Source organism: Camelus bactrianus, chromosome 15, assembly GCF_048773025.1.
Source record: "Camelus bactrianus isolate YW-2024 breed Bactrian camel chromosome 15, ASM4877302v1, whole genome shotgun sequence".
NCBI lineage: Eukaryota > Metazoa > Chordata > Mammalia > Artiodactyla > Camelidae > Camelus > Camelus bactrianus.
The window spans coordinates 66,499,209-66,515,501 of record NC_133553.1 but is presented as its reverse complement, the minus strand read 5'-3'; the positions used below and the strand labels follow the sequence as shown (position 1 = coordinate 66,515,501).

Below are 16,293 nucleotides of genomic sequence, written 5' to 3'. Positions count from 1 at the left end.
AAGAAGTGGTATATTTATACAATGGAATACTATTTAGCCATAAAAACTGACAACATAATGCCATTTGCAGCAACATGGATGCTCCTGGGAAATGTCATTCTAAGTGAAGTAATCCATAAAGAGAAAGAAAAATACCATATGAGATCGCTCATAAGTGGAATCTAAAAACAAACAAAAAAACAAAGCATAAATACAAAACAGAAATAGACTCACAGACATAGAATACAAACTTGTGGTTACCAAGGGGGCGGGGGGTGGGAAGAGATAGACTGGGATTTCAAAATTGTAGAATAGATAAACAAGATCATACTGTATAGCACAGGGAAATATATACAAGATCTTATGGTAGCTCACAGAGAAAAAAATGTGACAATGATTATATATATGTTCATGTATAACTGAAAAATTGTCCTCTACACTGGAATTTGACAACATTGTAAAACGACTATAAATCAATAAAAAATGTTTTAAAAAACATTGTTAATACATTTGAAAACTTATAAGAAACATATCATTTTCTAGAAAAATACAAATTGTCAAAATTGAATTTAGAAAAAATAAAAAACAATATAGCACTATTCATTGGTAACCAAAATTTTCCTTCCCCTGCAAAATCCAGTCTCAATAGTTTTACAAAACAAGTAATTCTGATTTTATACTATTTCAGAGTTGAAAAGGGGGAAAGCTACTCAAATCATTTTTGAGGCTAGTGTAGTCTTGATATCCAAACCAGAAAAGAATAGTTTAAAAGAAAATAATTTTAAATCAATTATCCATACGATGCTAAGTTGCCAAAATGTAAAATAAAATATCAGTGAATCAAACTTGGCAGTTTATATAAAAATAATAATTAATCATGATCAGGTAGGGTTTGTTCTGGAAATGTAAGAAAGTTCAACATCATAAAATCTATTAAGGAGTACACCATATTAACAGATTAAAGAAAACTATGTAATACTTTTAATAGATGCAGAAGGACATTTGATAAGGCTCTACAGTCATTTAAAAAAAGAAACTTTTAGTAAACTTCAGGGTAAAAAGCTAAGTATCAAAGTAGTAGTTTATATAACCATATTGAAGAAAAAATATAATGATCTTAATAGGAACAGAAAAAATTTTATAAAATTCAACATTCATTTATTTAAAAACTATATACTTTACCAAATTAAAGGGTAAAGAGTAGTCATAAAAAATCCACAGTAAGAATCATATTGAGGGAGGGTATAGCTCAGTGGTAGAATGCTTGCTTAGCATGCATGAGGTCCTGGGTTCAGTCCTCAGTACCTCCAGTGAAAAAAAAACCTAATTACTTCCTCCCAAAAGAAAAAAAATTATATTTAAAAATGAGACTTCAGAAAAGTCCTAAAATCAAGAATAAGGTGCATATCCATTATTGTAGTGTCTGTGTATCATAGTACTGGTGATACATTGCAACAAGACACAAAAAGAAAGATGTGATTGGAAAGGAAGAGATGAAACTTCTCTTATTTGTAGACAATATGATTATCTAGAGAGAAAATTTAAGCAAATTCATAGAGAAACTATTAGAACTAATTAGAAAATTGAGTAAAGTTGCTGGATATGTGATCAATATATAAAAATTGGTAAATGTAAATATTACTAACAAATGTAATAGAAACATATATCTCATAACTGCAACATACACTATAAGATACATGGGAATAAACTGATATGATATGTGAAATGTCTGAAAAGTTGAAAAGAGTATTGAAGGACATAAAATAAGATCTGAATAAATGAATGGGAAGACTCAGTGTCAAAAGGTGACAATTATTCCCAAAATTATTTTAAAAATTATATGTAATTAGAATTTTAAAAAATCCCAATAAAATTGCAGAACTTGACATCCTGATTCAAAAACTGTAGAACAAAACACCAAGAATATCAAAGATAACTTGAATAAACTGAACAAGGTGATGGAACTTGCCTTATGCAATATCACCACTTCTTATAAAGTTAAAGTGTGGGCAGAGGAACTGGTTATAAATATGGAAAAAGAAAAAAAGAGATTCCTACCTCACAACATAGTTTTATGACCTCAGGATAAAGAAGAATTGCTTAAATACAAGAAACACCCACCATAAATTTTGACACATTCAAACTTAAAACTTCTGTACAATAAATGACACCATAAATAAAGATAAAGGGCGAGTCACAAACTGAGAAAAGTATAACCCACAGAGCTGAGAGGGTTTGATTCAAGAATCAAAACCACTAGGGGTGACGTAGATTAAGGAATTTATTACGGAAATTTGATCTTATATACCTATGGGAGCTAGTTAAACAGTTAATACAACTATTGCTTCTACATCTACTCCTGAGACCTCAAGTCAGCAGGGTAGGCAGTGAGAGACGAATAATGGGCATGAAGTGGGGAGAAATAGGACAACTGGAACCTGCGAGTAAGACCTGAAACTCACAAGAGGGAACAAACACTTCTTTCTTTCACTACCTCCAACCTTCCAACTTCCATAATGCAAGAGATCCGTGGAAGAATCTGGTGCCTTTTATCCCAGAGCTAACAATGCACCTGACCCAGGAGTTGGAGAAGCTGAAGGAGGAGCTCCATTGAGAGCTCAAAGAGCTGCAGACTTGGCTCTAGCTTCACGCCCATAAAGTGAACCAACAGGTCACCAAGTCACTGAGCTTAAGCTGCAGTAGCACTGACCCTACAGCGCCTTCCCAAGTACAATCATGGCTGCTTCACTTCTAGCTTTCAAATATCATGCCAATTTCTCCTGTGGCCTACCCTAGCCCAGAACCATACCAGAAAAGAAATTCTAGGAATAAAATTCCAGCTTAACTAAGGTGACACAGTACAAAGCCATCACAGTCCACCCTTTGTCAATTTGGCATCCATAAACACCTGTTTTCACCATACTTAACTTTCAAATAGTTTGAAAGCAAAATACAGAAAATTGTGCTTCTGCTTAACATGATATACCTAGCCCTTGTATAATGAAAAGATATCAGATCCATTGGTTATCGATGTGGAAAAAGAAAAAGTTCATTTCTAAACCTCCCCTGCCAAAGGGGATACAAAGCCTGTAAGTTCACAGTTTTCCTAGTTTGGCAATGTTCACTTCTCTTCTAGCTAAGTCACACTGCCCCTGCGATATCCTGTAACTTAATTACTGATGAATAATATTAAAAACTTATTTAGACAGTAGAGGAATGGGAAGGGGAGGGAAATTTTGGTTAAAACACAAAAATATTTACATTGAAATAAAAAGAAAAGTTTCGTCCTCATTCCTGCAACTGGTTATGTTGTTTTAGCTGGTATTTATAAATGCTCTTCCAACTCCCCATTTATATTTCCTGCCTGCGGCGGTGACCTTTGTTTCTGGTCTGTGCTGTTAACACTCCTTCCTGTATTAGTTTGTAGTAGTGTTACTGTTGGCCTCAATCACAGGAGATGAGACTACCAAGAGGCTCCCCATTCCAGCCTTGATCGTCAGGACCAATCACGCCAGGCAGTACAATAAACTTCTTCTTTGCCTGTTGATTCACTGGCAAGAGAACCCCAAAGTTGCCAGGGTCAGTCTCAACTTCCAGTTCAATGGAACTGCTGCTGTGACCCCTGTGGAAATCTTTCTTTTGGGGGAACAAATATTCTAGATTAGCAGAGCCCAAAGTTTCAGAGACAGAAAGCAATAATTTTGCTAGAGAAGTACTGTGTGTTATCTCAGTTCTATCCTCTGTTTCCTGACCCACGGATCCTTGCTTTGAGAGAAACAGTACCATGTGTCAGTTGCTCATTGAGAGCACATCCTGAAGGCATTCTCCAAGCCCTCAAGGTGTTGCCACCCAGCCGGCACCTTTTGAGTCTTCAAAAGGCCATTCCACTGTTCTCTGAGGCCAGCTACTTTAGAGCGATGGGGAACATGGTAAGACCAGGGAATTCCACGAGTGTGAGTCCATCGCTGCTCTTCATTTGCTGTAACGGAAATTCTCTGGACAGAAGCAATGCTGTGTGGAATGCCAGGACAGTAAATAAGGCATTCTATACACTCACAGGTGTTTTGGCAGAAGCATTGGGGGCAGGGAAGCAAACCCACGTTGCAGGTACTGGATATTCCAGTGAGAACAAAGCACTGCTCTTTCAAATATAAAAAGGCTGCCGCCAAGTTGCTGATTGATTTCCAAATTGGGAACTCAAATTCCAAATTTCCAGACTGGTTTCTACTGTTGGCAGGTTGGGCATTCAGCAGTGGCTATAGCCAGACTGGCCTTGGTGAGTGAGAATCCATACTACTAAGCCCACGTTTGACCTCCATCCTTCCCACTGTGGCCACATTATTCATGAGCCCATTACAGTAATCGTACCTACCTAGTCTTTGGTTATTAAGTACCATCACTTGGTCCCTGCCAACCTGGGATCCCAGCGTCCCCACTGAATCTGCGGAGCCAGATTCAATGGCGTAAATTTGTACCATCATTTTTGGCCTACAGGAATAGCCACGATAGAGATCTCCGAGGATGTCAGGGCTCTCCTTGTGAATGTGTTTCTCTCAGGCTTGGTAAAAGCAGTGTCCTCTGTCCTTACCTGAGCACATTTTTAGGAGGCAGGTAAACAGGTCTAATATGATGAATCTACTCTAGCATTCCAATCTTCCTTAGCCTTTGGACACTCTCGTCCACAGTATACCAAAGACATTTTGGCATTCTAGCTTCCAGATTTCAATCAACCAACCGAGCAAATGGTTGGAACCACTCAAGCTAACACATCAAATCAGAAATCTCTGCTTATTGAGCCCTAATAAATAAATGTAGCCTAATCTGATTTTATATTCCTTCCTCCCTGATTCTGTGCCTTTAGGGGTCCATAGCTATACATTTCCCCAGGTTTCCCTTGATATAAATTAGCAAAGTCATGCAATTACTTTGGTGTGTATCACACCTTCTTCTGGATCATGCTTGGTACTTCAACCTTTGGAGCCTGTTTGGACTTGAATCTATAAACAATGGAAGAAACTCAGCTGTAGACACCAATGTTTTGAGCCCTAGTCAGGACCACAGGGCCACTGGGAGCCTAGGAAGTTGAAGAAGATGTGCCGGGAGGCCCCTTGGCTCCCTCTTCTTCCAGCACTCTCATGAATCCTTGTCCCTTTTCTCTTTTTTCACCCTCTCTTTTGCAGAGTCTCCCTCCATCTTTCTCTTTCATCTTTCCAAAGGGAGAATTTTTCACCCAGAAGAAAGGTGCTAACTGGGGACTCTGCAGGTCATTGGAGCTGAGATGCAGGGCCCACAACACATCAGGCCTCAAGTCAAGCCCAGCCGACAGGAAGAGAGGGACCTTGGGACCGACCTGGGGAGAAGCCTCACACCTGCCTCTCCCCTCCTGGCCCCTCCTGCGTCCCCTTGCACCTGACAGGCCAGAGCAAACAAGCTGTTGTTTGTTCCTCCCTCCCAGGAACGCACAGTGACACGGAGGAGGCACACATGGCCAGCACACATCGCACTTTGCAGTCACCTACTGGTTCCTAGCTTTTTCTTATGTATGCTGCTTTGAAGACTTCCTCTGAACTCCTGTGCTTTTTAATTAGGCTGAAGTTGACAAACACCTATTTGTGTGAGACCTATTTTATGTGCTGGGTTTATGAGGGGTACAAAGGATGGAAGACTACAGTTTCTTCCCGTTGGGACCTCACAGTCTCATGGTGGCGGAGACTCACAACTAAGGAATGCAACTATGAGACTAAAAGGGCAGATTCTATGGGAGTGTGAAGGACAGAGATTACCTAAAACTTCAGAGATCCAGGAAGGCTCCTTGGAGGGGGCTTTCCTCTGCAGATACCTTCAAGGAGATGAAAGCGGAGGAAGGCAAGGGGTGGGGGACACTATGCAGAAAGAAAGTGATAGAAGAGAGAAGAGCTAGTCAGTGTGGACCCGCTGAGAACTCCCAACTTTAAGGACGGGCAAAGGCAGAGGGAAGCAGCAATGATCAGAGAGGAAGTAAAAGGACCAGGGCAAACCACCCTTGTTCAGTGAGACTAGTATGTTTTCTACCCCAACTAATCTAAACCCTCTGTCGAACTGAAAGCAAGGACACTGAGGCCCAACTAAATGGGGAGTGATTTGCACAAAAAGCAAAACTCAGTCCAGGACTCAGCTTCCAGCTCACTGTACCCTGTGTGCCCATGACAGCCCCAGACCCAGGTCACCAAATTCTTTGTCATTTTATCCACCAGCCATGCTCACCACAGTGCCCAGCACACAGTGGGGACAAACATATTTGCTGAATTGAATTCTGTGTCTCCCGTATTCCTCCAGTTTCTAAGGAAAGGAGAAGGAACAAGAAAGGGGGATGGTCCTCTGCCAAACCTCTACTGATACCACAGGCACTGTGCAGGTGTGTATTTATGCTACCTTGTTGAGCCCCATGATCCCACTGTCATTCCCGTTTCACAGAGGAGGAAACTGGATCTTGAACAGCTGAGTGATTTGCTTTAGCCAACTGTCAGAATTCAAACCCAGGGCTTCCGCAATGAGAGTGTCAGGCTAAATGGCTGAAATGGAATTGAATTGAATTGATTTCTCCTCTGAGCCCACAGCCCTTCAAGGGGAGGGATTATGATTTTCCTTTGGGGGTGGAGAGGGGATGGAGCTGTCGTGGAAGAGTGTGTGTGTGAGAGAGTAAATTCTTTTAAAGACTAGATTGTTTCAGCTACTCATAACTGACTGAAATTCCGACACCAGAAGAGAAGAACAAAGGTATTGGTTCTTTTTTAAAAGATCACCTAAAAGCCTATCAGCTTCTGCCTCTCTCAGCATCATCTCATTCGAACCTAGGCTGAGGGTCCAGAAACTCAGGGGTGTTGTTGAAATGGAAAAAACACAAAAAGAGTTGGGTTATCATGTGTGTGACCTCTCTAAGCATCTTGTAAGAGATGGAGTTGGAGAGGGGAGAGGATGAAAGAACCATCCAGAAAGAGGTATCCGTGTTCAGAAGAAAGGAAGCTAGAGATGATGGTGGTGGTGGTGATGATGACGTGTGTGTGCGTGTTGCAGGCAGATGTCAGGGGGCGCCAGGCAGAGAGAAGAGGACTTGTCACAGCCCTGCATACCAGCCCAGACTCTCCCTCTTGCCCTTGTAACCTTTCTAAGGCTCTTCCACAAGTGGGTTTCCAAGGTTGTCACCAAGCCTTTGCCATCCCCTACTAAGGCTGCATCCAGGGACGGGCAGGGCACTGGGTGGAAGGGAGCGCTGGAAGTCCTAGGAAACCTCACTTTCCCCCCGGCCAGGTGCAGGGGCTGGGCCTTGCCACCAGCTGGGGGTCTCGGAGTTGGGCAGGGCTCTGCCTGCCTGTTTGTTCAGCCCTGAACTGAGGTTCCTGTTAGGAAGCAAACTTATTTGTGTTCAGACTGATTTGTTTGCTGTTCACACTCCGGTGGAGAGATGCCCCTTGGAGTCCTGGCTTCAAACACAGGGGTGAGCGTGGGAAGTGAGAGTGGCCAAACTCAGAGCCTGCAGGGCAGGAAATAATTGGGAAAACCAAAGTCTACAAGCCTCTGATGAGGAGAGGGAGAGTTGGACCCCACTGGCAGCTCAGCCCTGGCTCCCTGCTTTCCAGACAAGAGCCACGTGGGGCTCGCCCAGTGAGGAGTCCTAAGTCAGGAAGGGTTTGGAGTCTGGCTTCCTCACTCACCAGCAGAGCTGCCTAGTGAGGAACAAAATATACTAATGCCAGGGTCCCCACTTTGAGAGGTTGATTTAGTTGGTCTGAGGCGTGGCCAGGGCACTGGGACTTGTAAACCTTCCCAAGTGATTCCACTGTGTGGTCAAGGTGAGAGCCTCTGTTTAAGAGCCTACCAGCTACTCAAACCTTAATGTGCATACAGATCACCTGGAGACCTGGTTAAATTGTTGATCCAACTCAGTGGGTCCAGGTTAGGTCCTTAGATTCTGCATTTCTAACACACTGTCAGGTAATACTGGTGCTGCTGGGCTGGGGACCATACCTTGAACGGCAAGGCCCTCTGCCTGCTTTGAATGCCTCATTCCAGTTATGCCCATTGATCAGAGGGAAGGAGTGAGAGCCTGTCCCCAAGCTTTCTGCACCTGTTCACTTGGCCCACCCTTCCCCCACTACTTTACGTGGTCAGGTGATCAACATACTTCACAGCTTCTCTGACCAAGGCCAGTCTTGTAGTCATTCTCAAAGTTTAAGCGGACAAGGCAGATCTCTTCCCCTACCTGGGACAAACCAGTTCACCTGGCTCCAGCTGGGGACTGTGGCAGAGGTAGGGAGGGGCAGCAGAAAAGCAGCAGGCACATCCTTCTCTTGTCCTCTTGGGGACTCAGGCCTGAAGGGCAGATAGGACATAAACATTGTGTGGTAGGGTATGTTTCCAAAGCTGGCTAAAATAAAGACTTCCTTCCCACGTGCTCTGTTGCAAAGAGGCCTTGCCATTCCCCCATCCCCTCTTCTTGGATCTGGGCTAGCCCTATGACTTGGTTTGGTCAGTAGAATATGAAGAAAGTGATACTGTGTAACTTCTGACGCAGGACCATGTGATCTGAAGTTTTTCCTCTGCCAATTGGGATGCTCGCTCTCAGGATCCAGCTTCCATGTGAAGCCCAAGCCAGTCATTGGGAGAGAAGAGTGAGTCCCAGTCTCTCAGGCAGCCCTGCCAAGATGCTGGATTTGTGAGTCAAGCTAGCCTGAATGTTTCAGTTCTAGCCACCATCTGATGGCAAGCCAGACCAGCTACATAATTTGTGAAGCCCAGTGTAAAATGAAAACTTACGGTCTATTGTTCAAACACGGTTAGGAATTTCAATATTTTTTTAGTGACTTTCCTCCCTTTTGGACCTCAGGAGCAGGTTCCTTCTACTGGTTCATGGCCATTACCACCAGATGTCTGAAACAGACCCCACTCTGTCTATCTCGTCCTCTTTATCCTCATCCCCTTGCGAATTCCCCTAACAAACCTTTCTCTTGTATGTTTACTATTTGTTATTGATCATTTATGGATCCATGTAAAATATACAGGGCTGTTTTGTATATATGTCTTTAATTTACATAAATGGTATGGTATAAATCTTTTTTTCTTTTCTTTCTTTTAATCAAAACTCTTAAAGTTCTCTCTTTGGGGCCCTCTGCATAGAAGTTTCATTGCTTCTAGTAGCTGTTTTCTAGTATGTCACATTGCTGATAGGAAGTCTGCTGTCAGGTTGATTTTGATTTGTAGAAAACCTTTTCTGTTGTTAAAAAGCTTGGGAGATCTTCTTCATCATCAGCATCCAAAGGATTCAACAAGATGCCTGGGTAGCTACTGTCTCACAATGTGTCCTTCCAGCCGTGGGCAACAGGCAGCAGGAGGGGGCACTTTTGGCTGCACTGAGGATGCGGTGTCTGAGAAACATCCCAGTGGGGACATCTGACAGGAAGTCAGGTAGGAGAAGGTGTCTGAGCTGAATACAGGTTTGGGAGTCACCTGCATCTGGCTTCTACTTTGAAAAAGAAAGATACTGATGATGAGATCAAAGATGGAGGAGAGTTTGTCAGGTGGGGAGGTGAGTGGGCGGAGGGTCTATTATTAGGTGAGCAATTGCTTTCTTCTCCTTCTTATTATAAAATATTTCAAACACTAAGAAAGTTATAAATATATGATAAATACCCAAGAACTTACCATCCAACTTTATTGATTGCAGCTTTTGCCATGTTTATTTCAATTTTCCTTTCTTTAAGTAAAAGTGCATCACAGACACGTATGTAGTCCCTTTGAACCTCTCACCAGTCTCATTTGTGGGAGTTCACGCCCACGCCCGCTCCCCACCCTGCTTCTCCATGAGACCCCCGGGGGGGCGGGGCCCCTCCTGGGCTGTCAGGAGAGCGGCGCCCACGCAGGCACCCAGGTGAGGCGCGGGGGAGCTGGAACGTTTCCGTTCCAGTTGCTTTCCCTCTTGTTTGATTTTAGTGTGTCTTTTGTTTTGTTTTGATTTTTTGCCTAAAATAAAAGTGGGGTTTTGCCTTACTTTTCTTCCACTTGCCAGTTGGAGGTAATGTAATTGACCCTGGTTCGTATTTTTATCTCACTGAGGGCTAAGAGGGGGAAGGAGAGACTGGAAACGCTGTGAAAGCTGTCTTTCACACATCCATACATTCAGTCACTTACTTATTCATAGCACGACTATCCATTAGGCCCCTGGACTATGGCAGACACAACTACGTGCTAAGGACATATGGGTGCTAAGTTTAGGGGACAAGAACCGTATGCAGAGATACTTGGGAAAGTGGGGCTTTAAAAAATTTTTTTACATTACCTTCAGAAAAAAAAAAAGGAAAGTAAAATTACTATCAAGAGAACAAGTTAAATCTTAAAAAAAGAAAAAGAAAAAAAGAGTATCTAAGTTAAATCAAAAAAGAAGTTTGGATTATACAAAGTATGAAAAATACTAGCTGTCACGTATGAGTTACTGCTTCAAAATGCTAAAACTATCTTGAGCCTACATTTAAAGGAAGAATCACAAATGAAAAGTTGAGCAGGAGGTATCTAGCCAAAAGTTGTTGGAGAGAAAATTATTCTTAAAGAGGACAATGAACCCCAAACTTGCAGACACAGTGACAGGGGCTCACAGCCGAGCTGGAGGCTGATCTTCATGCAGCAGCGTCAGTGCAGGAACAGAGACGGGCACAGGGGCGAAGGGAGCCCTGGAAATGGGGGCAGCTGGGGAGGCAGAGGGGTCAGGGCAGAGCCCACAGCACAAGGGGGATCTGTGCTGAGTGTTGGCAGCTGAGCTAAAGCTACTCTGCCTTAAAGGGATGGGAAAGTATATTCCAGATAAAGGAAAAGAGATGTGCAAAAGCGCAGCCAGAATTAAAAAAGTGTGGTCCAAGAGATACAGATTGGCAGGCGGGTGACAAGAGTGTAGGTTTGGGAAAGGCAACGGTGAGGCTCAGTCTGCAGAGGGACTTGTAAGTGGAGAGAAGCAGCTTAGTTTTTATATCTATAAAGCGTAGACTACCTTCAAAGGACCTGAAGCAAGACAGTGGTATGATGAACGGTGATTTAGCGGCAGAAGGGAAGACAGGAGAGAACTCAGTTTAACGAACTATTACTAAGCAAGGCACAGACTGGCTGTTGTAGCATTTTACACTTTTTGGAAAGGGGAAAAAACCATTTATACTTGGAAATGCATCGAGTTTGACCTTGCTCTTTCTGCACTTTCCAGTTGGGGTTACTTTAATTGCCCGCTAAAGGGAACATGAGACCCTGGCACCGGCAGCTGCCCCCCAGGAGGGGGATGGGGAGCTGCTTTTCAAGGAGACAAGGAGACTTGTTTTTCTTTCCTTTTCTTCCTTTTTTTTCCTTTTTTTTTCTGTATATCCTTTTGTATACTTTCATGCTTTCGATTTTGTACTTTGGACGTGTATTACCTGGCCAAAAATTAATTTGCTTTTTAAGAGGTTATTAGACCATCTAGAAAACATTGTTAGGGAGGATGTGCCTGCCACCCACCCCGACCTCCCAAGGAAGAACGTCCTTAATCCTAGCAGCCCAGTGACCTCAGAAAGCTTTTGCTGAGATGAGTGACTCCTGGTCAGGCTAGTACTCAGACCTGGGGGACAGAGAGGCGGCCTGTGTAGATCTTACACCTTCTTGCTGCTTGTATTTGGGGCTGACTGATTCCATTACCAGCCTCCTAATCCTGGCTGGTGCCAAGTGGGTTCCCCTGCTGTGTCCAGCAAAATTGTACTGAGGCATCGTTCAGCAGCATCTGGGGACCACGGGAAGCGGTAAGCCACGAAAATGCCAGAGAAATGAAGACACAGGGGCAGCACAGAAGATAAGCACCCAACCTTCCTTACCTTGGAGCAGATTTGTGAGCAGAAAGGGTCCAATGTAGTTGGTGGCAAAGGTGACATCAAGGCCCTCTGGGGTACGTGTTGTGGGCAATCCTGGGAGGAGATGAAAACATAGGTGGTGGGTGCTGGAATGACAACCTTGAGGGAGATGATGTCTGGGGAGGATATATGGGGGTTCAGTAGAAAAGCCACAGGAGCATGTATGTGCCAAGATCAGGGCAGTGAAGTGTGAAGCTACAACTTAAGGTAGGCTTTTTAGGACAGTGTCCGAATGAAGAGTGTTTGCACAGGATATACAGGTTAGGCTTGGAAGTGCCTGTTCCGGGGTCCCTGAGCCAGAAAGGAGGCTCCTGAAATGCATTTAGCGGAAGTAAGTCAAGACACACACCGCAGACTGCAGCATTGTTAACCAGTAGGTGTATCTCTGGATGCTCGCGCAGAAGCCACTGAGCAAAGCTCCGGATGGAGGCCATCGAGCTCACGTCCACCTCACCAAGCAGGAGCTGGTTGCTCTGTGAGGCTGCTCGTATCTGGGCCAGGGCTTGCTGTCCACGCTCATGGCTGCAGCAGGCCAGGATCATATGCACCCCGCAGTGGGCCAGCTCCTGGGACACGCTCTTCCCGACGCCTGTGGGAGGGCAGCTTCAGAGAAGGCTGGTCCAGGGAGTGCGGAGAGGGCAGCGGAGCAAGGGGAGAGACAAGGGTCTGAGAGTGGGTGCTCATCCTCCTCTCTGCCCCCCCTGTTGGGGCTGTTGGAGGCTGTGGCCCATGTGAGGTGACAGGGCAGGATGAGCACTCACCGCTGTTGGCCCCAGTCACCACTGCCGTCTTCCCGGTCAGGTCTGTGGAGCAGTGCTGGAGGTCCCAGAGATAACACCAGATACACACACTTAGTCTAAGCAGGAGGACCACCGTGAGGAGGACGGAGCCGGGACCCCAGACTAGGGTGCTGAGTAGAAACCACAGTGACATAGCAGAGAATGCTGGCCTGTCAGTGGAAGTGTTGCCCACATAGAGGGTGGGGAGGGACTAGCCAAAGCTAAATAGGGACTAAGCAAGAGGTTGGTGTGGAGCAGACACAAAATTTAAGGAGGCATTCCCTCTTGGATGTGTTGGAGCTCCCCGTTTAAACCTGAGAGTGAGTTCCTCCTTTAATTGTTTTTCCTAGTGACCTGATTGCCTCACTCCAATGCTGGCCCATGTCTAAGATCAAGAGAGCCAGGACTACCCTGAGCCCTGCATAGGCTCAGATTTGTCTCCACATAAAACTTGGATTCGCACTCTAAGGTGAACTGACAGAGACCCAGGGACTGGTAATCAAATTCCTCATGTCTTGAATCACTCTGTGCGTAAGCAGGGCCATCCCTCCCCTACTGGAATGAGACTTGATGAATTCTCCAAACTGAGGCAGACCCCGACTCGCAACTCTTACGTCTGCTCCTTTGTGGACAGACAGATGGCTCTCCAGACTGCCTCTGCTGGGGAGTCACCTTGGGCCTAAAGCGGGGTCTCCTAAGGGTGGTAATGCACTTATTCCCGGAGTCAGCGTTCTGTCTTCTAGGCCTGCAGGACAACTGCTCCTCTCCAGTTCAGTGGGAATACACACTTGGAAGAAACTGACAGAACTGGGGCCAATTCTTAAAGCAACCCAGGTGTTTATTTCTGGCAGACATTCAGAAAGTAGGCAGGATTCCCACTGCCCGAAGTTCAGGGCCCAGGATGGGGCAGGTGCCTGGAGGGGAGTGATGATATTTGGGGACCTGACTTTTGTTAGCTGTGCCACCCATGTTCTGGGGCACCCGTGTGGATGGGACGAGAGGTGCTGCCCTCTTTGTCCTCCTGTTGAGCTTCAGCACAGCTAAGCAGCTCCTGGGTGGTGGGTTCCACGTGCTCACACCAGGAGCCATCTTCGGCGCTTTCGGCAGCAACGTGGGCTTCCTCACCACCTGGGACTTGGCCTTGAGGACTCCAGGAGTAGGGTGAGGCCCCTTCTGAAGATCATGGCTCTCCTGATCATTGGGGTCCAGGCCCTGCGGGAGTACGCGGGTGCGGCCCGCCCACAGCTCACCCAGCACCTCGGCCTCCCCCTCCCAGCCGCTGGGCCACTTGGCACCTGGCCATAGTTTGGATCTGGGGCTGCGGGCCACGGGGGGATGGGGGTGGGGTGGGGGTGGGGCACAGGTGCGTGGCGAGAAAGCAGAGGCCGGGACTGGGGAAGGGCGGCTTCGAACTGAAGCCTGGCGACGGTAGGCCTAGGTTTAAAGTAGGGAATTGGAGGCTGGGGCTGGGACCCAGCTCTCAGATGGGAACCCTAGGCGGGAGAGGGAAGAAAACTGATGGCCAAATGCAGACACAGGAGACAGAGGAACTCAGGCTGGGGCAGTCCAGAGAGGCGCTGAAGAGAACAGAGACGCGGCGGCGGCGGGAGGTGGGAGGTAGTTGGGGGCGGGGCTTACTTTGCCTGGGCTCGTCTTCCTTTCCACCGAGCAGGGCGCGCACCGCAAGGGCAGGGCTCCTCGAGCCCAGGTGTCAATTGGGCAAGGTGAGGGTTCCTCGTCCTCCGCCCACGTGGGGTCCTCTGCTAGGTGGGGTTCTCCCTCATCCCGGGGCACAAATCTCATCTGGACCATTTGGAGTATGGTCTCCCGTGCCCTGTTCACTGCGTACGGAATGCACTGCGGAGGCGAGAGAGGGTCTCAGTCCAGCAGGCAGGGGTCAGGGAGAGAGGAGATGGGTCTGGAGGACGCGGATCCAGCCCCACCTGCCGTTCCAGGTAGGATTTGCAGGCGGCATCCATCACTTGGTCCATCAGCTCCTCCACGATGTCGCCCACCACCTCCTCACCCTCCTCGCGAGCCCTCAGCTTCGCCACCTCCACTTCAGTCAGCTCTCCAGGCACTTCCCCCTCCTGCGGCACCGGAAGTTTTGGTGGCCGCGGCTTTTCCGCCTTGGATCCGGGGTCACTCTGTCGTTGGGGTCGGGCCTGCGTCTCCTGACGCTGGGAAAGAAACAGGCAAATCAGGGCGAGAAACCCAGGAGTGGAGAAGGAGGAAGCTTCCTCAAGTTGTCTAATAGGAAGGAAAAACCTTCTGAAAGGGACAATTTACTAAGAGCCTACTATGGGGACAGATGCTTTTCGGGTGTGTGACCTAGCTAATTCAATTTTCCTAACAGCTCACTAAGCCCATTCTACAGACAAAGAAACTGAAACTCGACAGAAGTTAACCTGCATTTGCTTGAGATTACACCCTGAACCCAGGCTACATATAGCTCTAACCGCAGAGTCCTTGCTATTTGCACTAGTTTAAAGTGTTCAAAACTCTTGAGAGCTCAAAGAACTTGAGAAAGATGAGTCAACAGTGCTGGAATTATTAATGCAGCCACTCTCTGGGCTTCTGCTCAGCTTCCAGGTGTGTACAAAGGTGTCTACTCACACCCAGACCTGCAGCTCCCCCGCTTGCTGCGTAAATGACTCGAGGTTTCCCAGGGGAATCACATCCCCCCTCGTCACCCTCCTTCCCAGCCCCCCAGAGAGAAAGGGCTCCTTTCTGCCCACTCTCCTGCCTGACCCTCCCCTCTTCTGGCCATGCCTCTCCCCCCTCCCCCCAGATCTCGCTTTTTCAATAGTCCTTGGATCCCTAGGTGATTCAGGGCTGCTCTGCCTTCTCCCTATTCCCTTCCACTCCTCAGGGCCCCGCACCTGCACCCTGAGGGGCCCACTTGCAGTAGGCTGAATCATGCAGACAGGCTGAGCCACCAGGCAGCAACACACGCTACCATAAAGGGGCAGCCAGGCGGGGTTCTCCGCTAGGGGAGGAGGAAGTGCAGGGTGAGGGTGGGGAGGGTGAAGGAGACCATCCAACAGCCCCTCTTCTCACCGTCCAGCATCCCCCACGTACACACGTACTCACCATGGCTGGCGAGGGTGAGGTCATGGGTGCGGAACCCATCTTGCACCGCTGCCAGGGTGAGGGTGGTATGAGCCAAGAGGTGGTAACGAGGACCTCTGCCAGACAGAGAAGTGGGCAGCAGTCAAGTGAAGGGCGTGGATGGCAGGAGCTTTAAGGGCCTCCATGGCTCAGGCTGCCCTACAGAAAACCAGATTGCTTCCCCCACAGGGGTTGGAACAAACATTTACTGCACCCCTGCTAAGTGCCGGACCCTGTTATGTATGTTATCCCACTGTATTCCCATGACAGCCCTGTGAGGTGACATTCTTTAATTAATAGATGAGGCCGCTTGAGGCTTAATGAGGTTAAGAAATCTGCCCTTAAATGGAGCTTAGGTGATGTGGTTGGAATTTGAATCTATGTCTATCCAAAACTAGCCTTCTTTTCATTACCCCGAAGGTTCTCAAACTGCTCCTCCAAGGCCCAGTGATTCTACTCGGTGCCTCCAGGTGCCTGCAGGCAACACCACAGGACCCAGGCTACCCTGCTTTGACCAGGAAGCTATCCTG

General features: G+C 46.9%; 2 protein-coding genes across 2 annotated transcripts; both read right to left on the bottom strand.

The window, feature by feature from the left end:
* Positions 1-10,600: 10,600 nt before the first annotated feature.
* LOC141573373 (dehydrogenase/reductase SDR family member 13-like) lies at positions 10,601-12,806 on the bottom strand. Its single transcript, XM_074341488.1, has 4 exons — positions 12,635-12,806; positions 12,223-12,462; positions 11,838-11,927; positions 10,601-10,695 (listed from the first exon to the last, which is right to left on the bottom strand). The coding sequence occupies exons 1-4, from the start codon at positions 12,804-12,806 to the stop codon at positions 10,601-10,603; spliced, it is 597 nt and encodes a 198-aa protein (XP_074197589.1).
* Positions 12,807-13,495: 689 nt separating this feature from the next.
* On the bottom strand, positions 13,496-15,572 carry LOC123619360 (uncharacterized). Its single transcript, XM_074341509.1, has 3 exons — positions 14,596-15,572; positions 14,291-14,509; positions 13,496-13,864 (listed from the first exon to the last, which is right to left on the bottom strand). The coding sequence occupies exons 1-3, from the start codon at positions 14,641-14,643 to the stop codon at positions 13,508-13,510; spliced, it is 624 nt and encodes a 207-aa protein (XP_074197610.1). The 5' UTR covers positions 14,644-15,572; the 3' UTR covers positions 13,496-13,507.
* Between the last annotated feature and the right edge of the window lie 721 nt (positions 15,573-16,293).